Genomic DNA, 23,422 nt, shown 5'->3' with positions numbered 1-23,422 from the left:
CAAACTGAACACACGTTTGTAAACAGCACTTGAATCATTAGACACAGTACTAATACTCAGAGCCCCCTTCATTCAACTTTGCTGTCATTTCACTTTGTCAAAATGACCACTCACTATCTAACAGCATAGATCAGTTTTACTACATTACATAAATGTTTCTGTAGCTTATACAATGGATTCACATAAAATGCACTCTGAATTCTTTTACTTGACATTTTGTACATGCAATTCATTTCTATTCTTGTGTGTAGTTTGTGGGTTGTTTAGTTTTAATGATGTATTATAGTACAACATTTCATTCTGTGAATATACCATATTCAATTATCTGTTCAACAGTTGATGGTCAACATTTACATTTTAGCACAAATGTAGATGGTGCTGCCAAGAAACTTCAAGTATGTCTTTTGAAGAACATATGTGCTTATTTCTGTTGTGTAAGTTGCTGTATCATGATACTGTGTTACAAAATGATTGTGCCATTGTACACTTCCATTGCCAAATCTGGCTGCTCTATATCCTCACCAAAACTTGAGAATATTTGACTTTTTCTTTTGTTCAATTCTGGTGAGTGTGGTGTGGCATTGCATTGTAATCTCATGTGAGTTTTTAATGACGTTGTCTAGAATATGTGTAAAAGACTAACAATCACACACACGCACGCACACACCATACTATGTGTAAGGTCCCCAGTGAAATACATAATTACTACTGTATTCATCTTTCCCTTGCGTGCTTTATCTTTTTAAATGAAATGTTTTTTAAAAAATCACAAACATCTCTATATAAAATCCCAAAACTCCAGAGTATCATGAGTGACATTTTCAAATATTATTCATCTACATTTTAGTTCCAAATGCTAGCTATTCTTGGAGTCTTTATTGTTTCTTAAAAAAAAAAAACACACAAAGTGATATAAAATGAGACCAAAACAAATATACTGAAAACACGAGCAATGATAAAACAATGTTATTTTTGCATAACGGACCAGAAATTTTAATTTGGAAAATATTGGAAATGTACGATGACACTATTTTTCAAATTATTTTTCAAAATGGAACAATTTTCTTCTCTCCTCAGTGCACAAGACTGGAAGAGTGCTTTTGGAAGAAGTTCAGAAATTGAGTTCGTCTTCAAATGTGCAATTGGCACCGCCAGATATAAAAGTGGCAACTGACACCGTCAGATATAAATGCGAATGGGGTGTTGATATGGCAAGGAGTAAATGATTTGCCATCTAGATTAACTGTTATTTAAACTTACAAAATAACAAAATAGCAGAAATTAAGATAAGTCGATTTGATTTCTTTTATAGAGTAAAACTAAGAATACATGCTTTAGAATATTAATATCCCTGGATATCAATAAGCAGGAACACAATCCAGAGAAAGGTGATTAAAATGATGATGATGATGATGATGGAAATATTTTACTATAAAGACTGAAGGAACTGGAAGTGTTTAGTCTGGAAAGAAAAGGCTGTGATAACAGTTTTGGGGTAGCAGTCATGAAAAACATGGTGGCCACAGAACAGTCATCGGTAGTTTTAAGAAACTTTTGGTTGGAGCAGGGATTATGGCTTACTTATTTAATTAATTTATTTTTTAACTCCAGAAGCAGAACAGGGGTAACAGTAACAGAATAATTGTCAAACAATGAAAACTACAAAAATTGAGCAACTTTTCCCTAAAACTAAGTTTCCCATCAATGAAAATATCAATATCAGTCCAGGTCGTCGTGTTTCTTAAACTCTGTAGAAACTGCTAAACTGGATGAGAGTTTAGACTATATTACCTTGACTATTTCTGTCAGCTTTAAGAGATTCACCTTGACATAACGTTGACTGCATTTTGGGATACTCTTATTTCCAACAAGTTTTGTTGGCTCTTAAAAGATAGGCATCTAAATCTGCATTTCCTGCCATGTAAATACTGATTTAATTAACACTTGCAACCTGTGAAGATGCAAAACCTTAAGTGTTAATTAAATCTCTATTTACATAGCAAGCAGTATGTAGCCCTCCATTTTCTTGTATAATACAAGGAATCCTATTTTAAACTCCACTAATTCACTGTGCATGGGAATAATAGGACGCTTCAGTTAACTTTCAGCAGAGTCTTGTATTATGGAGAACAACAAAACCACAATTTATAAAGTCTTCCACCTTGTTCTTGTTGTTCAATACCAGATTACTCATTTTCACAACACATTTTTCTTAGAATATTTAATTTCATTATATAAATCCTTATATAATCCTCACTCTCAATAAAATAATGTGTAATTTTATAGCAAATATCATTTGTGAAAACAAAGTGAATTTGAATGTATTAAAAGTAAGCTTTAATTTTTAAAATTGTAACAGCATCTTCTCATTGTTAGAATTTAGGATTTTCTATAGTAAAATCAGCAATATAATAGTAAAAACCCGTAAGAACAGTATAACAACAGACTAAAAGAAAAACTACTTCTCCAAAGCATTTTTTTAGGTGTATAAATTAACTCTTTAAAATAAAGAAAATAGCACATGCAGATTCTCTGGTAAATAATTTTAATCCATTTTTGCTTTTTATATATTAGGATGGCCATTTTCCCATTGTTAAGCAACTTCCTTAACCACTTACATTGCTAATTTACTAGTTTGGTTGCATCGAATGAATGAACAATATTTAGAACCACAGGGCCTTTCACTTATTTGTTCAAAGGATGTTTCTGAACATCTACCATATGCACAGTGTAATCTTACGCTCCTGTTCAATTATGTGAGCTATATCTGTAGTTCTGATAGAAAGTTTGAGTCACAAATACTCTTAGGATGGTTATACATTTATATGGGTAATACAATTATAGTAAGTAAGCATAAACATTGTAAAAAGACAAGTGTATACAGACACGTAATTTTTGTTTTACAATTGGCTTAGCACTTCAAACCCTCTTCATATTTTTGATACAAACTTGGAACTGTTGAAATCAACCTCTGAACACAAAAACGATCCTATCTGAGATTTTGTTGATAAGAAAATTACAAATAACATTAGTTTAGCATAGAAAAAGAAAATAAATCTCTCTTATGACCATTCTGGTAAAAACATGAGCATATTATAATATTATAGAAAAGTAAATACAATCCTCTATTGCAGTTACTCAAATTGATTTTGTTGTAGAATATTTTACAACTGATCTGTTTTTGCTCATGAAAAATCACATTATAAAGAATAATACAATAAAAACAGATGCAATAAAAATTCAGAAGATCACCCAATTATCATTGTATGATATCATTGTATGAGGTAAGTTACCTTTTCCATGGGTTACATCAACAGTCCATGTACAATTCAAAGAATTTGGATAGAATTCTGGGTAACCTGGTGATAAAATTGTTCCACTAGGCCCTCTAACATCTCCTCCACATAATGCTGAAAATACAAAGAAACACAATCAAATTACCAGTTATAGAGAGGCAGAAGCTGAACAAACCACTTCTCTCCTCTCAGGAAATAGAACGAATCTCATTTTGTTATCTTTAATTACTTCCTGTTTATAACAGCAGTGTAAAGACCTTCTGCAATATCAGGAAATCTTTCCATCCATTTCAGCAGTAGAGAAGGGAAAGGTATGTAATAGCCTCTGAGTATTACTACTGGCCCCAAGAGAATGCAGATGGACTTTCCACATTTGAATTTGAAGCACATATTTATACATTTCTAATTTCTAAGCATAAACTGGTCATAAATTTGCATAAACTGGTGGTAAATTAAACATGAGTAATTAATTGTTTAGCAGCCCCTCTTTTATTATGCTTAAAGACACTAAATTGCTAATTATACAAAACTATTTCTTTCCAATTCCTAAAGGGATATTTGCCATTCTTCGTAGAATTCCTTTTAAAACAGTGAAGTAAACTAAAAATTTGGAAGGTTGCTTCTGTGTTTTTGCATTTCTCTGGGAAATATCATGAACAAAAAGGTACAGATTTTTTTGAGCAGGTACAGATTTTTAAGTAGATACTCCAGGATAAATAAGTGTTTATTAAGTGAGGTCAAAGAAATTAAAATTTGATTCAATGTTCATTTATTTGAGAACAGATCACAATCAAATCCATTTACAATGTCTTCTACCACATTTAAGAACCATCAGTGATTATGGTATACTGGATAATTTTATCAGTATTAAAAATTAAAGGAAACAAAGATATAGCCAAGTAAGAGTGGGTATTCTAGTGCAAGCAGAGGTGTTGACTCTTAATTCCATTCCACTTGCAGGTGACAACTCTCATGGCCATGGATCTGATCCTTGATCAGCTTCCCTGGGACAACAGAAAAGTGAATTTTCACTTTACTCTCTTCCCTGATTTCTTCCAGGTAACATTGCTAGAAAGAGAAAAGTTGAGGTAATCTGGTATTGAGTTTCCTAAATAGTGTTGAATCTAACTGAACTATTTCTGACTAGGTTAAAGGATCTTTGGTCAATAGAGAAACAAGATTAATTTAGAAAGAATCGATTTTTACTCAGAAACTTAAGTAAATAGAAAACATAATTGAAGTCCAAGCACGCTTTCCATACAACATAACTGACAACCAAAAAGGGTAATGTCCTGTTTTTTAGTCACGCACTCCAAGTAGTACAGAGTATCCATAAGTTATTTAAAGACTAAATGTACTTTTTATGCAAAATTCTTAAAATAAATATGCAGCATTACTGAGGGGAGAATAAAGACTCTATCATTATACTTCGATTTTAAATAATGTTAGTACTTTACTATTGTGGAGAGCGTGGGCAGGAGGCAGTGTAGCGGTGGACTTGGGCACAGGACTTCACTTGAGGCTGCCAGAGTTTGAATCCTGACTGCCACTAACTAGTGGGGTGACACTGGGCAAGGTACTTAATCTTTGTTTACCTTAGTTTTCTCATCTGTAAGTGGTGATCATAACAGCACTTACCTCATAGAGTTATTTTGAAGATAAAGTGAGTTAATATATGTAAAGCACTTGTATCAGTACTAGCACATGGTAAATCCTCAATAAGTGGTAGCTATCATTATTTTTACCATCAACCCTCATTATCTAGTTTGTTTTGTGAATCAGTTAATCATGGGCTGTGAAGACACCGCAAGAACTCTGTAAGAGTGAAGCATGCTGTACCTTGAATATCTAGGCAATCTAGGTCAATTGAGGTTACTTTCTTGGATTAGGAAAATAAATTCTGCTTATTCACTTTTCCTCCCTTTCATTCAGGAAATTTAGATTAGTTGCCTCTGGAGAAAAAGTTTAAATTGTAGGAAAGACCTAAACAAATCAGTTTACTAGGTGATAATGATAGATCAATTCAGTTCAAGTCATGGAAAAATTAAGTAGCTGCTTTATACAAAGCTCAGGCATTAAAAAATAAGTAAATAAATGAATATAATTCATTCCTTGTATAGTTATTCTCAGAATGAATTGGGAATACAAAAGGGGAGGACAGATCAAGATGGAGGTTCAAAGCAACATGATCTGATCTTTCAAAAAAAGATGGCTTGTAAGAATGCAGAAAGGAGAAAAAACTGGGAAGGATGGAGTGTACATGGTTAAAGATCATGGATTCCATGATTAGTAATTTGAACTTTCATAACTACACAACATAAGCCAATCAGGTATTTTTGACATGAGGTATAACATGAAATAACCTTGGTGTGAAGGATGGAGATTGGACTGAAAAAGTTGGGGATCAAATTTAAGTTTAATTGTAGTTGTACTGACAAGAGATGATGAGGGTCTGCGTTGCTTCTGGTAAAACTAGATATACATATTCACTTTTATTATTAATAAAGTTTAAGCATGTTGGTATGCTGAGGCATTATTTTTATTCTCCTGCAACTTATGATAACATTGCCTCCATATCTTTCTATCTTGGTGAATTTACTTATGCCAACCATGTGGCTTTACCAGGGCCTGGCAAACACAGTGTCTTTATACCTCTATCATTTGTCTCAATATCGGGATGGACACATGACCTGGACAAATCAAATCATAATGGACTCTTCTCTTTTACTACGGTAACTGGTCCAAGTATGGACCAATCAGAGACCTTTCCTGGGATTTTTCTAATTGGAGGAACAAGAAAATACTCTCATTCTTCTCTGATCCTAATAACTTGAGGCTATTCATTTCCATCTTCCTGAAAGGGTAGTCTCCACTGCCAATCTCCTAGGTGGAAAAAGACTGATTGCAGTTGAAGAGAATTATGTCAATGCACAGAGAAAAGTCTAGGTAGAAAATGGAGAGCTCCCTGAAAAGATTTGAATTCATGATTAGAATTAGTTATGGGAAGTACACTACCTCTGCCTTTTCTAAGATTTGAGTAGTTGAACAACAAATTCTACTTTTATGTTTCAAAACTAGTTAGAATTGGGTTTCTGTCACTTACAATCACAAGAACGCTGTCTATTATAAATGGTACTATACCAAATCCAGGGGAAATGTGCTGATGATTCTTTTCATACCACGTTATAAAAACAAATTGGACTAAAGCTTTACTAAAAAATGATAGCACTAACAGTAGTGGAAAATGTAATAATAAAATGAACAATGTGATCTTCCATGTTATTTGAAAATGTAATAATAAAATGAACAATGTGATCTTCCATTTAGAAATAAAAAAAAAGTACAGAAGTTGGAAATAGTGTTACAAATAAAAATTAAATCCCAGTACTAAATAATGCATAGATTTGCATTGTGTGTCCTTTTTGATACAGCACATATGAATGCACTTTCCAATCTTAGGGAAGCAGTTTCTTGTACTGCATTTTCATGTCTTTTCTGAAAAATGAAGCATTTCTGACTTATTCGCCATAGAAACAAAGAAGTGACAAAGGACACTGGTATACTATTCATCATAACCAGGACCTTGCCACCACAGGGAAGTCTGGGTGTGCTATCACTGTGCTGTGTAGCTAGGTAGAATTTGAATTGGCACATGTTGCCTTCCCAGACAGGAGCTCTAACCCTTCAGTGCATTCATCTGATACCAGTTTGACATTTTCCAATGCTATTTTGTCAAAGAGTCCAAGCATACAACATGCACTTAAAATAATTACTGCAGCACATTTAAAAAATACATATAGTATCCTTAGGCATGGGCTAAGTTTGGTTGATTATCAATATTCATTCTATATTGATTTATTTTGGGTTTATAAATCAGTTTATTTTGCATATATTAAATGAATTTTTACCATCACAGGTTGGGAGTGGATGACTCCACCAGTGGTTTTTTTCACATAGAAGGGGCTCTTCATGGCTCAGCCTGTATCCTGGATCACAGCTAAATGAAACAGTAGATCCGATGGAGAAATCATGACCATAGCGGCGGCCATGTACAGGGATGCCAGGGTCCAAGCAAGAATAGGTGTTTACTGTAACACCTGGGAAACAAAAGGAATATGACAAATATTAAGCTTGATGGGAATTAGATTTGCTGAAATTAATTTCTGTCTTCAAACAAGTGTGAATTTTGATTTTCACAAATAAATTAATGTACCCATAACTGTGTTTTAAAACCAAGAAATTTATTTAACGACTTTGTTTTAACATTCCCTTTGACATTTCCACAAAGACCAAAGTCAGGTCATTTAGTTATATAAAACCTAGACAGTATTGAATTATCTATCAAACATTTTAGTGTTATCAATTATATATATGCAATCATAGCACTAATTCATGTTTCTTGAGTTTATTATATTCCAGGAACAACTGTAAAAATTTTGTAAAATTTGCTTCATTTAACCCTTCAAAGAATTCTAGGAAATTAGTTTTATGCTTAAAACTTTATTTGGTTGTTAGGTGACTTTGACTTTGGAGCCGTTGTCCATAATCAATAGTATTTACAAAGAATAGGTGTTCAGTGTAACACCTGGGAAACAAAAGGAATATGGGAATCAGATTTGCTTGAAACGGGAATCAGATTTGCTGAAATTAATTTCTATCTTCAAACAATTGTGAATTATGATTTTCACAAATAAATTAATGTATCCATCGCTGTATTTTAAAACCCGGAAATTTATTTACAAAGTGTTTGAACATTTTAAGGAATTTTTATATTTGAACTTCATCATTTTGATAAAAAATATATATATAAAAAGAAGAGTAGAGGCATTTTTCCATATAAGAAAGTATGAACACCAGTACTTTTCTAAGTAAAACAGTGCAAGTCCTCTGGTGGCTACTTGTGGGAATTTACAATAGCCTCAAAGCTTCCCTGAGATTTATAATTCCTAACTGAGAGCATACCACGACTATACTTTTCCCTTAATAAGATATGGTTTCCTAACTTTGGCCTTATTGACTTTTTGGGTGGAATAATTCTTTGCTGTGGGGCTGTCCTATTCATTGTAGTATGTTTAGCAGCATCCCTGGCTGTTAGAATGCCAACGGCACTCCTGTAGTCATGGCAATCAAAAATGTCTCTGATATTGGCAAATGTTCCCTGGGGTGAAAATATATCCCCAGTTGAGAATTAGAGTAAGGTAAAATAAATAATTCTTATCCTTTGTAAAAGGGAGATTTAAACAATGACTAGCTACTGTTTTTATAATCCAAAAAATAATAATAAGCATTTTCAAAAATTATATATCATATTAAATTACATGAGAAAATATTTATTTGTATAAGCTACCCAATTTTAAAATGAAGCCCAACAAAATGCTAAAAGAAATTCTATTTTAAAGAGATAAATTGTACATTTTAAGTATATTTATAAACCATATCCATTTCATTTAAATGCTGTTTTTAATGAGGAACTAAAATATAACAAAATTTTATCTGCAACAAAATTACTTTTACCTGCTATATTCCTCTTCTAAGTATGACCATAGTTCTAGGCAACCCAAGGCTTTGAAATCCTCATTCATCTTTGAATCCCTCTCAGAATTTTTTTCCTTCACAAAATACGTGTGAAATCTACCCTCACTGAAAAGCATAATGTAATTTATTCTCTTACCTTACCAAAGTCCTTAATTACTTCAAGTCTATAAGACAAACTACAATGTCTGGATTTTCTTTCAGTATCTTTCATCTCCAATCTGTTCTATATACAGTTTAGGACCTATATCCCTGAAACTTGTTATTTCATTGTTTTTGTACCCTTCTGTTGTTAATGGCAGTACATTCAAAGTTAGCATCATTAAATTTAAAACTCCCAAATTGAACTCACTATTCTTAATTTCCATTATCTCCCAATAGTCATTTTTCATTACCAGTCCGGTGAATCTCCTCACTAGTTTTACACTTTATTTCTCTGCCACTTATACCCTCAATTTTCCCCTTAATTTACATAATCTTCTCAAACTTTAACTGACAAGATCAGATCCACTCTCCTTCAAGTCTTGAAGATCTTCTAATGCTCTAGCTCATATATAACTTTTGTTTATTCAATACTCTCATGTTGTAGTGATATCTTAAGAAATCAGGAAAGTGGGGGTTTGAAAAGGTCACATAAAATGTAAATTAAGGTAAAAGCATACCAAAAAAATTTAATTATCCAAAAGTGATTTTAATTGTTTCAGATTACTCCGAGTAGAGGTCAGTGAATAGGACAAGTTACTCCTTTGATTTGTCCTTTTCGTTTCTCCAACTGATGGATGATACATTTATTTTATGTTCTCTACTGTACTATATGCATCCAGTACAGAATGATAGAGTGGGGAAAAAGTGTCCCTGGAAAGGGAATACATTGAAAGTCTAGAGTCCAACCAGTGTAGCATTACAAAAAAAAAAAAAATCCTTCCCATCGAATTTTGGTTCTCTGGAGAAATCCAGTTTTCTTTTTCAAATAAATATAATTTTAAAAAAAAGGAAAAAAAAAGAAAGAAATTCACCAAACACCAAATATATTTTGAAAGTTTAAATTAGTATAATAATTAAAGTTTTACTCCATTGCTTTTCAGGCTCTTGAATGGTTTGTTTAAAAAAGATAGTTTGGTTACATTCAGCTTGGGAAAGTTATCAAGTGAAAATTATCAAGAGAAAGGTTTTTGTTTATTTGTGCTCCTGATAAGAAAGGGTTCCTGATGTTAGAGATATATCACAATAGTAAATAAACCATAAGACTGAATAAAATAAAAATGAGAGAAAGTTATTTCTTAGAAGCTAATTTAAGAAGAAAGTTACTGCCTCCTGGCAAATTTGACCAAAACCAATATCCAGTGTCTCTCCTCTGCTTCTAGCTTGGCCTCCACTCGGCCTTTTTAGGCACTAGCCCTCAATAATAACTTGGACTATGTCACCAACAGCCTATAGGTGATAAATGCTGACTGTGACAAAGGCTCTCTGCCTTGATCAAACTTTTGCAGACTCCTCTGATTCCTCTTTTAGACTAAACGTCACCCCTGGACTCTGTCCATGGCCCATTTAGTCTAGTTTTAGCAAAACTCTTATTGGGTCAGTTTATTGATAATTTCCCTCCATTGATATGTGATGAAACCCCTCATTTCTTGGCCCTTAATATCTTAGCACCCTGGCCTGCCTTCAGAACAAATCCTGCCCTGGTAGGTTAAGCCAGAATCCCCCAACCTCTAATATGCCTTCTTCATTTTCACCTGCTACTTGGCTAGAAACCTCATTGTAGTCAGAGGTGACCTCAATCTCTCTGCCCTAATACAGCAACTCCATTGTGGTAAAAGTCTGCTTTACTGCCCTTAACAATTGTCATGAATCATTTCTTCTTCTGTAACAAAGGAATGCATTTGAGTGTGACCTCCTGTTTTTATTCCTCATCTGGTAAGTTTATAGAGGAGAAACATAAAAGCTATTATTTATTGACCACTTACCATATCTTACCTGTTATAACAACACTTGGCATGTGTTGTTTCATTTAATCTTTAAAATAGCCATGTGTCTGGCACATGATACAGATCACATATCTTGGTTGAAGTGGGATTGAATGTGATTAATTGGGCATAGGATATAGCAATGGAGTAAAAGAAAAGGTGTCTGCCTATTTGTAGCATATTGATAAAAAGTAATTGCTAGTGAGAATTAATGTTGGAATCAATTTAAAAAAAAAGTGACACTACTCTGACTCAGCTTTAATAAATACACGTTAAACTAAATATCTCAGTTAAGGTCTTTCAGTTCATTTGAATTCTCAAGTACATGTTAATCCTCCTGTTGCATTTTAGAATAATGTTTAGAAAATATACTTCCATGCCATAACGGTCTAAATAAAGGGAGGTTAATAAATTAAACAATATTGTGTATAAGAAGATTAAAAAGAAAGAAGCAGTGAATATATATTGATTATGGTTTTCAAGACCAATGAGTCTATTGACCAGATATACTGGAGACACCCAATATGGAATATAAATTTATAAATATCAAATGCAAAAATATTTTATTGAGGGGGAGGTGTCATAGGAGAAGTGATATCTATTTACACTTGCTATCTTGCAGTGACCCTCATAAATGGGCTTCTAGATCCTTTCACCAAAACAGTTTTTCATGAAAAGATATGGTAATGTATTTCTAGATGAAAATGGGTACATATATAAATTTATATGTATGTACATACCCATACATTGCATGTACAAATATGTCAGATGCTTATAAATAAAGCAGACTTGTTTCTATGCACATACTAGTATCAACATTTTTTTAAATACAAGATATATTTTAGACTTTTGAACCAAAAAATAACCTTTTAAGTGAAATTATTATAAGCTGATTTCAAAACTGTAAATTACACCTTAATTAAATATTTTAATATATAGACTATGACCAGTTATGTTAGCCCTATTTAAATATATGTGTATATATTTTACTTTTCAATGTAATATAATTTTCAATACTTTATACAAAATAAAATTTAATATTTTAAATGGGAATTGTGTGCAATTAGTGGGGTAAAATATGAAAGAATGATTGAATTTATGAAATAAATGTGAATTTTTCAACATTCATATACATCTTTGATTTTTACTATTGTTGGCTTTTCAGACCATGTACAAACAATAGTATGTGAGCTCATTTTTTAAAAATTTATTTGACATTTCTGACATTTCTTTAGTATTGCCTTTCTTAATGATGTTAGATATTGTTGGAAAATCTATTTCAGAATTTATTAAAATATATATTTTGTAAACCATTAGCATTCTCATTGGCCAAGGAAAGCTTTAATTTATCTTTTTTTTTTTTTTTTAATTAATCTCCTAGTTCTTTTAGAGATACAATGGTAAAAGGTGAAATCAAAAGTAGAGAACACAAAATTATCAAAAAACATTTTGGCATTACTTACTTTCATAATGAATCTTGAAACCATTATTAGAACGGCTGTTGTCTGTTGTAAATAGAAGGTATATAAAATTACTGCTACTAAATAGGAACTGGGGCACTTGTGTGCCATTGTAAGATCCAAGCAAGGGTGACAGAAGATTTGGCCCATCATGAACTTCCAGAACATCATAATTTAGTTCAGTCTGAAATCTAAAATTAAGAGACACATGTGAAAATATAGTGTTAGAATAACACTATATAGAAAAATAACACCTTAGATTGTTATTTAAGTTATTACTTAAATTTTTTACCATTTTATACTATGCTTATCTAATATATGTTATTTAAGTCCCCCATCATTTGAAAATACCAAAGTTATAAACTCTTATTCCTAGATAGAATTGTCACTAAAAAGGTATGTGTATATATTTGTTGTTCATAAGATTTGTTTCAAATGTTATGGATTATCCTCAGTAAATAAATGGCCTTTTCACTAATGAGGTGTATTTTTAGAGTCAGCGTTCTTTGCTTTCCTTATTTCTAGGGAAAACTATATGATTTACATTTACTCTTCATTAAGAAGATCAGATTTTCATTTTATTTGCCTTATATTTTAAATCTGACCTCTGCTTTATATAGTGTTTTTTGGGCAAATATTCTCGCCATGAAAATGTTCATATAGATTTTACTTCAAAACAGTAGTTCTAATTATAAGTAGGTAGAGATAATGACGATGTAGTTGATGTTTACTAAGTGCCTGAAGATAAACTACTTTATCCATATTAGTTTATGTACTTCTCCCACTCGCCCTATAAGTTAGCTCCTATTATTATAATACTCACTTTGCAGATAAGAAAACTGAGGCATGCAGCACTTAAACAGTATTACGTTTTCTTAAATGACAGAGCTAGGCCTCAAATACAGGTATCTGTTCCTAACCACTATGCTCAGCTGGCTGGTTTTATTTTTAGATTCTTGTTTGTTGTTACTCCTATCATTTTCAATCTTTTAAAAAGATTCACTTGTGTTACAAACTGCAATCGACACAGACTTACTTTTAGCATGCATAACATATTAATAAAAATACCATATAGTATTCCTTCCTTCAATTGCAAGATTCTACCATATTCTGGATCCTGAATCACAAATCTTTGCTGTAGAAAAACTTCACATGGTATCATGGAAAACTGAATATCTTACTTCCTTGCCCATGAAGATCCTGAAGCCCAGGAAATTCTTTTCCTATCCTCACCAAGGTGTTCCTAGAGATTTTTCAGTGTTCAGCTTAAATATTTCCACAGAAAGCCCTTACCTAACATCAAGGTATAAGTTAGTTCTCCTATTACACTGTCACAATTTACTGTGCCTTCCGTGACACTAATCACAGTAGTGTTTGCTTGTTTGATAACTGTCTCCTTTAAGAGTCTGTAAGTTCCATGAGGTCAGACAGTGTCAGTATTTGTCAATTCTTTGCATGTAGCAGACAAGCAATAAATATTTTTTGGATAAATGTACATGGATGAATGAATACATTTTAAAGATAAAATTATCTTTCTTTTCTCTAGCGCTGTTACCAAATTTACAGGAAAAAAACAACAAAAAACAACAACACTCAATATACTTTATACTTGGACCACTGCAGTTTTAACCATGCATTTTCACCTTTGTAAAATGTATCTTTCAATACATTTTTGGTAGCTAGTTATCTCCAGTACACTTTAAAAAATAATTTTCAATTGAAATGTACACCAATTTTCAGATAACCACTTTCAGTATCATACCTAACAGTCTTTTCCAGCATTACAATATTAAACTACATTATTCTTTAAAAAAACAAACAGACAAATAAAACTCAAAACCTGGTCAAAACAAATTGAATGGAAAATTTAAAAATTAGAAACTTTATTTCATTATAAAATCTCTGATAGGATTATGAACATGGCATATCGATAATAAAAATTAAGTGTGTATTTTAATGCTATTTAAGAAGTACAATTGAAATACTTTTCAATATGTACCACTGTTATATCCTATTAAACAATATATTTAGTGAAATGAATGGATTTCATAAGTTTATCTTACTTTTTATTTTACAACCTGGAGTATATTACATTTTTCTAAAATACCTTTCCCAAAAATATAATTAAGAATAGGAAATGTACATGAACACACATATTTGCAACTGTGCTTTATGAATCCATTATTTGGTTGTTTCGTAGTCAGTCTATTGTGGTATTGAAATTGGAGTTTCACTTTGATAGCTAATCAGCTGATAATAACCAAATTAAAATGCACAGAAGAATCAGGGATTACCCTGAATTGAAGCATAAAGAAACTTAATTCTTAATAGAACAGGACCATTAACTGGTGATATAGAGAACACTGTTAAGTAGGAATGAATCTTTAAAAAGAATATCGTCATGGATTTTCCCTAAGAACTATAAAAATTCTTTATAATAACGAAGGAAATGTAATAGGGTTACACAATAATTTGAATTTATTTCACTTTGTGTTTTAAGATAGCTGTATAAATTTTCCATGAATTACCTCAATCTAATGTTAATTTGTTTATGACATTAAATTTATTGTTTATCATAAATAAATGTTATGGAACCACTAGAGGATATTAAAAAAGAAACTGGATCTAATCTTTTTCAGTTTTTGTCATCTTTAAAAAACACTCTTGATGCAATTGAAACCTATTTTGACTAAACTGAGATTGTCCTCATTAACTTAAAAAGAAAATTTTTCTCTGGGAGACTGATGCTGATAGCTGGTGGTCAAGTAGTTGAGGACAAGAAAAGGAATAGAAAGGAACAGAAACAGATTTAGGAAAATTAATGGTAAAATTAGTTTAGTTAGGAGCTGTCAAATATTGAGAAAATTTAGGAACTGGGAAAAAACAAAGCAAATATTTCTCTGCATATCTGTGGATAACACTTGTTAATGGTGTTTGGTTGTGAGGAAGAGACAAACATTAAAAAAATTGCATATGTTCATTGGTGTTACAGTTGCTTTGTTATGCATTTGTTGAAAGATATATATTTCTGAAAATTTCACTGACTTAAGCTACTTTGGGAAATCTCAAAAAGCTAACTAACGTCTAATATATTTGTCATGTTTTTTAGGTTTTTTTTCTGTAGATTAATTCTAACCAATTGCTACATTTGAGAATACTGAAAACACTGCAAAACAATTATCCTACCACCTTAATTATATTATCTATTATTTAAAAATTTTGTCTTCAATCAAATTAATTTAAGTTACTCATCAGTACTAGAAAGCAAATGACATAACTCTGTAATAAATACAATTGATTATTTGGAACCAAATTCTATAAAAAAAGATTCTGAGAATGAGATGGGCTCTTAAAGAGTTGGCAAACAGTACCCTTATGAGAGTTTGGCTGGAATTCAGAAGAAAATAAGGTTTTTTTAAGAATGTAATTCTTGTTAGGTATTTCAGATCTATCTTGTTTCTTAAAACAATGTTAACGGAAACATTAAGCATTAAGATATTATGAGGTCACGAAACAAGGAAGTGACAGATACACATATTTCTGATTTCCAACTGACTATTTTATGCTACTACCCTAATGGATAAAACTCTCATTTGTTTTTTAACTTAATGTAAGTCCCTGGCTTATTGTTTTCCTACTGAGTTATGAATAACCATGTGACAGCTCTTTACAATGTGAATTATTTTAAAGGAACCGGTTTTCTGACAAAGCTCATGGAGTGCAGGCAGTCCTAACACAAAATCTCATACATCTAAAGGGCCTCAAGAAAGAAGAAATGGGAGAAGATCTTTAAATAATTTTCTGTTCAAATAGCTCCAAATCAAGAATGGTATGGGCACGTCTGTGTTTTATGCGTGTGTGTGTATGTGTGTATGTGTATGTGTGTGTGTGTGTGTGTGTGCTTGTAAAATTCACTCATCAGAGCATAATTCCACTATATTTATATATTTATATACTTACCACATGAATACAATGTTTACAAAGGTTTCTTTACTTTTTCTTTTTTAAAGAAAGGGGTTGGGAGATAAGGGGAGTCAACAATATAATTGGGAAATTATAGAGAAACTTATATGTGGATTTCTGAATAGTGATCCAATCACAGATCAGAAGCTTCATTCTTTTAACATTTTAACCATCACTGTTATATACTCTTTCACCACAAAGATAACAATAAAACTAATTCAAATTAATTAATACTAATTACCCTAGGGAAAAAAAAAAGCAGGACTCTACTAACCAATCACTAACACACTTTAATTTGATACAGTCATTTTTGTGAAGGACTTGTTAAGATAGGCAGTGTACATAACTATCTTATGCGGCAACATGGTATTGATTTAACCGTATTTATAGCACCTTTGCCTGTTGAGATCTAGCACAGCAGAATTCATAAGCCCTTCAAAATATAGGCCAACTAAAGTCATTGATTTAAAGGTCATATGTTCATATCTAAGTAATTTGCATATATATATGTGTATATATATATGTATATATATGTATATATGTATATATACATATATATATATATCATCTTGCAGATCTCAATAGTACTGATACAGCATTAAACAAATAAAAAATAAAGTTGAACACTGAAAGGTTAAAGTGGGCAAACAGTCTGAAGCATTCAAGGCACAATAGTTGACTACTGCAGTAAAATTATATATTGATTTGGTAAATAAAATGGAGAATGTCGAGTATTCTTTTAGATAATATATATTTTTCAAAGGTAGAAAAATGTTTCCAGAGACCTTTCAAATGTAATTTTGATAGAGTGTCCGGGTTCAGCTTCAATCACCCATTCACAATTCAAAGAGTCTTTATAGTATCCTGGCCATCCTGGTGAGAGAATCAATCCACTGGGAGCTGAAAAATGGCCACCGCATGGAGCTGAAACACGAAATCAGAGAGCAAGATTAGAACTTTCAGAACAAGTTGCAGAAATTATTGTTAATACTAACTATAAATTTTAAAATGAATCTCTGCATGTACTTATTAAATGCTAGTTCATAATGTTTTGAAAGTAGAAGTGCATCTAGTCCTTCTGTTATTGAGTGATTATTTTTCTTTAAAACGGTAAATTAATTTTTAAACGATGGCATAGCTACACAGTCAACATGTCAGAAGAACAGATCATCCTCAAAGTTCCCAATAATGCCTCTTAACTACGTTCTTGTGTCTCCATTATCTTCATCTTCAAAGCTTGAAAAATAAAGTAACTTGTTAATTTTAGTTTCTCTTTAATTTTCTGCTTTATGTTATCAAACACTACTAATTTGTGCTACACACTGCCTAAAACTTTGATTTTCCCTTTTCCAGTCTCTACTACAATTTTGGCCTTCATTAATTCATTGATCTTCCTTAATTTCCCATCTGTTAATTTCTCTCTTGCTTCAGTCCAGCTGTCAGAATAATGTTCTTCAAATTACAGTTTGATCATACCATTCATTCTCTTTTCTAAACATGTATTTTGATCCCTTTCCCTTTAACATCAGATTCAAATTCTTAGCTTCCTTAATTACTTATCAAGTATTTCCTGCATTCAACCCACAAGTATTCAATCTATGGCTTTTCCTTAAACTCACACAAAACTGAAACTACAATGATAACATTGTAATTTCAGTAGCTACTTGATTAAGTCTTTTAGTGTCAACGCCTCATTTTACACTAAGATGGAAGATGAATAATGAAAGTTCAGAAAAGAGCAACTTGCCAAGGTTCACAAGGCTTAAAAGTCTGAAATGTATTTGCAAGTCAGTTTTTACAAAATAGGACCTCAAAACCTGTCTTCTCCCATTATTTCCTGCCTTTATAAATGAAACTACCATCCATGGAGTTGCATAAGCCAGTGAACCAGAGGCTGTCATCTTTCATATTTCCATTATCCTTAGCATTTACTCCCTTATCCAACCTAAAATAAAGCTCACTCTTGCCTATCTCTAGTATGTAACTCCCATAACAGTTCAAATTACCATAATCTTATCCCTGAAGTAAACCCTCCTAACTGACCCTCCTAACTCATCTCTTCATCCACCTTAACTATCCTCCCTCCATGCTATAGCCAGAGTGATTTTTTTTCTTTTTAAACCACAAATCTGACCATGCCCTTCATTGGCATCTTTCTGCATTGATCAACATGGCCCTGCATGATCCAGCTGTTGCTTCCTCTCTGGCCTGGTCTCTGAACTTTTCCCCTCTACTCAGCAGCCCAGTTACATTAGTCTCCTCTAAACCTTCAGGAAGTACACACAGGGGGAAAAATAATGCAAAAAGTATTTGAATTATCAAAAGTTACTCAGAAAGAAAACGTATCAAATATATCAGCTTTTCAACACATTACAGACCATTCCCAAAGACTTTCTATGTTATAGTTTTTTTTTTCTTTAAATCTTTGCATTTGAACTCTACCCCATGTGTTCTTATTTTTGTTGTTTGTTTCCATCCACCTTACAGAATTTATAAAACCTATTGCACCAGATTCTGTTTTTTACTCTGTTTTATTCTTCAAATAATTTGATGTAACCCAAATAAAATTTAAAAAATATTTATAAATTGGCCTAGGAATCAAGTATTACTGTAAAATGTTCATTTGAAAAAAATATTTTTCTATGTGAAACTGCCAAAATTTATTTCTATGAGAAACAACTTTCATATAAAACTAAATTTTCTTCCATAGTAGAATTTAATTATTTCCTAAAAAGCTTTTAAAGGAGACCATTTTCATGAAGATTATTTACTCTTCCCTGTTATGATGACTCATAATTAGGTCTCCTGTAGGGTTATTATGCATTTCAAAAATAAAATTATGTGCATAATAGTCACTAAAATTACCATATTTAAAAAACAGAATAAAGTATTTTGGTGAGAGAAGTTCCCAGAAATACTGAGGCTTTCTCACAAAGATCCTTAATATATTATCACCTCATATTGTTCTAGGAAAGTATTTGTGCATTTCAGTCTAACCATCATTAAAAGAGGTTACAAGTCATGAAATTAACAAGTGAGTAATAAGCCACAAAGAGTACCCGGAAGCATTTTGTCTGGGCCCTCAGTCCTAAGTGTGAGAGAAGCTGCTAGGAGGGGGCTTTAAGCAAGGGAGCAACATAATGATGAGGTTTCTGTTTCTTTTCTGAATGATGACCCTGCTAAAAAATGACTCTTCTTCAAGCTAACTTACGACATATTCTGAAGAAGTTTCTTTTTCTTACATATAGGGTTGGAACTCTCAAAAAGTATTATTCCAAAAGTATGGATTATTATGCATTTCAAAAATAAAATTATGTGCATAATAATTATTTAAATTATCATATCTTAAAGACAGAGTAAAGTATTTTAATGAGAAAAGGTCCTGGACATATGGAGTGTTTCTGACAGAAGTTCTTGATATGTCATTGACTCCCCAAGAGGGTGTGAGAGAGATGATGCTCAGTAAAGGTCAGTCAGGAAAAGCCTCATGGTCACTGTGACCTTCACATCTTAGTGGGTACCAGGGAACTTGTTAAAGTACAGATTCTCAGAATGCACTTCTAGTCGTTGTAAGGTGGGACCCCAAAATCTGCCTTAACAAGATCCTCACCCCACCAAAATAACTGTTTATTTTATTGCTGTTGGCCCACAAACCATACTGACAAAATCTAAGAGAATGTGGCTGGCTGGTAGCTCCAAGATTCTCATTGATAATCTCCCAGGTTCCTGGGAGAAAGGTGATTTGGATTGTTGCCTCTGAATCCCCATTTTGAAAGCAATGAAAACAGAGCATAAATGATAAGTATAAAGTACACATACATAGTTCATTTATCCAGTTTTCTTTTTTAAGACCTAAAGAAAGTCTGTTATAAAGAATTTGACTTGGAATTTTGACTCATTTTTGTGTTACTTTAAGTAGAATTAACAAATTCAAAACGCCCAGTATGTTTTAAGACCTGTGTGAAAGCGTCAGAAGTGTTTCAGACTGTATTCAGACAAAATTCTCTAGAATAAAAGTGCTAAGGAGTTCTGTGGTTCCACAGCAGGAGATTTATTTCATCTGAGAAGTGGCACTTAGGTGCTCAGAAGGCGTTTGGGCACTGGGAGAACTGGTTTTATTGTAGGGGTCTGGCTATAAGAGATTTTACAAAGTGTTCATCCTACTATGCCTGATAGATAGCCTTTCTGTGGAGATGTGCATGACAAAATCGAGATGCCATATCAGGGATTATCAAATAGTGACAGGTCCATTTCCCCCCTCACCCCCATTTTTTTTAAAACTTGCTTTATGGTTATAGGTGTGGCAATTAATCACCAATTCTTTCCAACCTCAACACAATGGATGATGTTTCAAAGAAAAGTACGGGAAACAATTTGGGTTTGTTTGTAGGATAAAAAGAGGAAGCAACAAACACAGACATTAAAGGTCTGGGATTTAAGAGAAGCAATCACAACTCTGTACCTCCTTCCATTTTCATAAACTCTTCCTTCCCCCATAACCAGCTCCACAAAGGCTAGGAGCACAACCCTGCAGATTGCTACTAAATTTGTTTCCCTTATTGTAGTCCTTCAGGAGATCTGGAATTTAATATTATCTAAACATGTAACTAACAGAGGGGTTTATTTTCAGATATAAATATGCATACATATGTGTGACTACACATACTGTTTATGAGAACCACAAATAAATTCTGATTTATGCATCAGATTGTTACCCTAATTGCTCCCTCAAAAGAACTCCCTCTGAAGAGAATGAGGTATCTATGAATTAGAAAGGCTTTCTTTCCTTTGAGGCTAATTGAGATTCAAGAGCAAACCCCTTATCCTCAAAGGGAAATGTCATCAGGCATGCACATCCAGTCTTGCCTCCAAACAGTTCTCCAGGGACTTCAGTCCCATCCTAGTCACTCCTGGAATTCTCTCAGATATCCCATCAGGGAGTAGGAAGAAGCATAAGCCATAGCTATGCAGGGAGTTCTTGCTTGAGTAAGCATTTTATGGAGCATTCTCAAATCGGTGGAACAAAACCAGGAATTAATTTTTTTGTTTGTTTGTTTGTTTGTTTTTTCCTAATCACTGCCTTCAAACATGCACTGCCAAATCTCCCTCTCCATAAAAAGTAAAAAAAATAAAAAAGAAAAAAAGAAAAAAGAAAGAAAAGAAAATGTTGGCAGATCCTCTAATTTTCTCAGTACTTTCTGTATTAAAAAACTTGATCCAGTCCAACTTAAAATTCTTAACCTCATTCCCTCCATTCACCCACCCACTCACCCACCCACCCACGGTTCATCTTTGAGCAACAGCCAGAGAGACTCGGAGGATGGGATGATGGGTGCTGAGGAGGGCCATTATTTCATTCATTTCAGTACCTGGAGTAGAGAGGACTTTGATTCCTTATTCTCAACTTGTCCCCTTCCTCAATCTTTTAGGTCCCTTTCCTGTCGTGTGTAAGGGCTAGGATGAGGAAGATTGTACTGTTATAGTTCTCTGGCTGTTGTTTCCCACATTAACCCTGATTGGTCCCTGATTCCTTCCATTTGTCAGATAATGGAAGATGGTTGTTCTCCCTGAAAATAAATTAGTTATTTGGAAAGGCCAAGAATGGGTAAGGGTGACCTCTAACTGCATAATTCCCTGACATAAAAGAAGCTCAACCTTTTCCAGTCACCTCCCTGCTGTTACTCTTGGCAGTGCTCTATATGATCTCTGGTTGTTGGGTTTCTTTTACCTGGTGGCCAAAACTGGGCACCATCTTTGGTATTAATTTGATGCGTAGGAAACTCACAGTTAACTTGCCAAATTGTTTCCCCTCTTTCAAGCTTTCCCTCTCTTCAAGCTGCCAGCTGTCATCAATTCTCTTTCTCTTGCTCAATGGGAATAGAAGACAGATCAAGAAGTACACTGTATAACCAGATATCCACTGGAGATTCTAGTTCCTCTTTCTCACAGGCAACTCCATTCTCTATGCGGGATTCTTTTAGAGCAGGGGTGTCAAAACTGCGGTCCACAATCCATTGTTAATTGGCCCACAGCAAATTCCAAAAATATATTTTGTTTACTTAAATAAACCAGGTGAGGCAATACATACTTCACCTCGAGTGAGTGGCCCGGCTGTTTGTGTATTTTACCGCATATGGCCCTTGGTAAAAAACGTTGAAAACAGTTTGGACACCCCTGTTCTAGAGCCCTTCTCCTCAACTTGGCTTAAAGAGAAGGAGATTAGCATCCTTCTTCTTGTAGGGTGGTAAATAATACTCTGAACAACTTTTGACTCCAACAGTTACAGATGGATAGATACAGATACTGTGCTTCCCTGAAAATAAGACCTAGCTGGATTATCAGCTCTAATGCGTCTTTTGGAGCAAAAATTAATATAAGACCCAGTATTATATTATATTGCACCCAGTATTATATTTACTATATTGTAATATTATATTATATTGTAATTATTGTATTTGTATTGCAATTATATTGTAATTATATATTATATATTTACTATATTGTAATATTATATTATATTACATTATATTATATTATACCCGGTCTTATGGTAAAATAAGACCAGGTCTTACATTAATTTTTGCTCTAAAAGACGCATTAGAGCTGATTGTCCGGCTAGGTCTTATTTTTGGGATACACGGTAGATAGATGATAAAAGGATAGATACAAATGTAGCTCTCGATCTCCTTACTTTTCTTTTGTTGCTTATATAAATTGGGAGTCAGATGCCTGAGGTCATGACTGAGCAAGACAAGTTAGTTAAAACCCACTTAATAAGTCATGAAGGAGGTATTTGGACCTCAATTTTTTTGTGTGGGGGATATTGAATTTTTCTCCTTAACTGGAGGTCTATGTTGCCAATTCCAAAGTAACAAAAAAAAAAATTGCTTCTACACCTTGTTATGCATTTTGTTCCTATTTTTTTTTCTTGTTAGGGAGACTATAATGATAGTAATATTCAAAATAATTATAAGTCTCCAGAAGGGGGCAACTTTTCTTTGTTAGTTTTAACTCTGTGTCTTAACTAAAGCAGCAGATTTGAGCCAATAGCATTCACCTGACTCTTCCAATATATTTCATTAAGGGTAATCCTTTATCTACAAAGAAATGCAGTGAATGTATTATGTCCTAATTATATTCAAGAACATGACCACGTAATCCAGAAAGCCGATATTCTATTTCCATTTGTGTTGAGGGGATTGCT

General features: G+C 33.0%; 1 protein-coding gene across 5 annotated transcripts in view; it reads right to left on the bottom strand.

Annotated features, from left to right (window-relative positions):
• Positions 1–23,422, bottom strand: part of CSMD3 (CUB and Sushi multiple domains 3) — a 1,092,836-nt gene that overhangs the window by 371,270 nt on the left and 698,144 nt on the right. For all 5 annotated transcript variants that reach the window (XM_088798979.1, XM_088798980.1, XM_088798981.1 and 2 more), the window contains 4 exons: positions 17,004–17,142; positions 12,259–12,446; positions 7,205–7,393; positions 3,294–3,410 (listed from right to left, as the gene is read on the bottom strand). In XM_088798979.1, the coding sequence (XP_088655105.1) occupies positions 3,294–3,410; positions 7,205–7,393; positions 12,259–12,446; positions 17,004–17,142 (633 nt within the window). The remainder of the gene's footprint in view (positions 1–3,293; positions 3,411–7,204; positions 7,394–12,258; positions 12,447–17,003; positions 17,143–23,422) is intronic.

The sequence above is a fragment of the Rhinolophus sinicus genome, chromosome 6, assembly GCF_057876585.1.
Source record: "Rhinolophus sinicus isolate RSI-liver-muscle chromosome 6, RSI-T2T, whole genome shotgun sequence".
NCBI lineage: Eukaryota > Metazoa > Chordata > Mammalia > Chiroptera > Rhinolophidae > Rhinolophus > Rhinolophus sinicus.
This window is presented reverse-complemented; position numbering and strand designations above follow the sequence as displayed.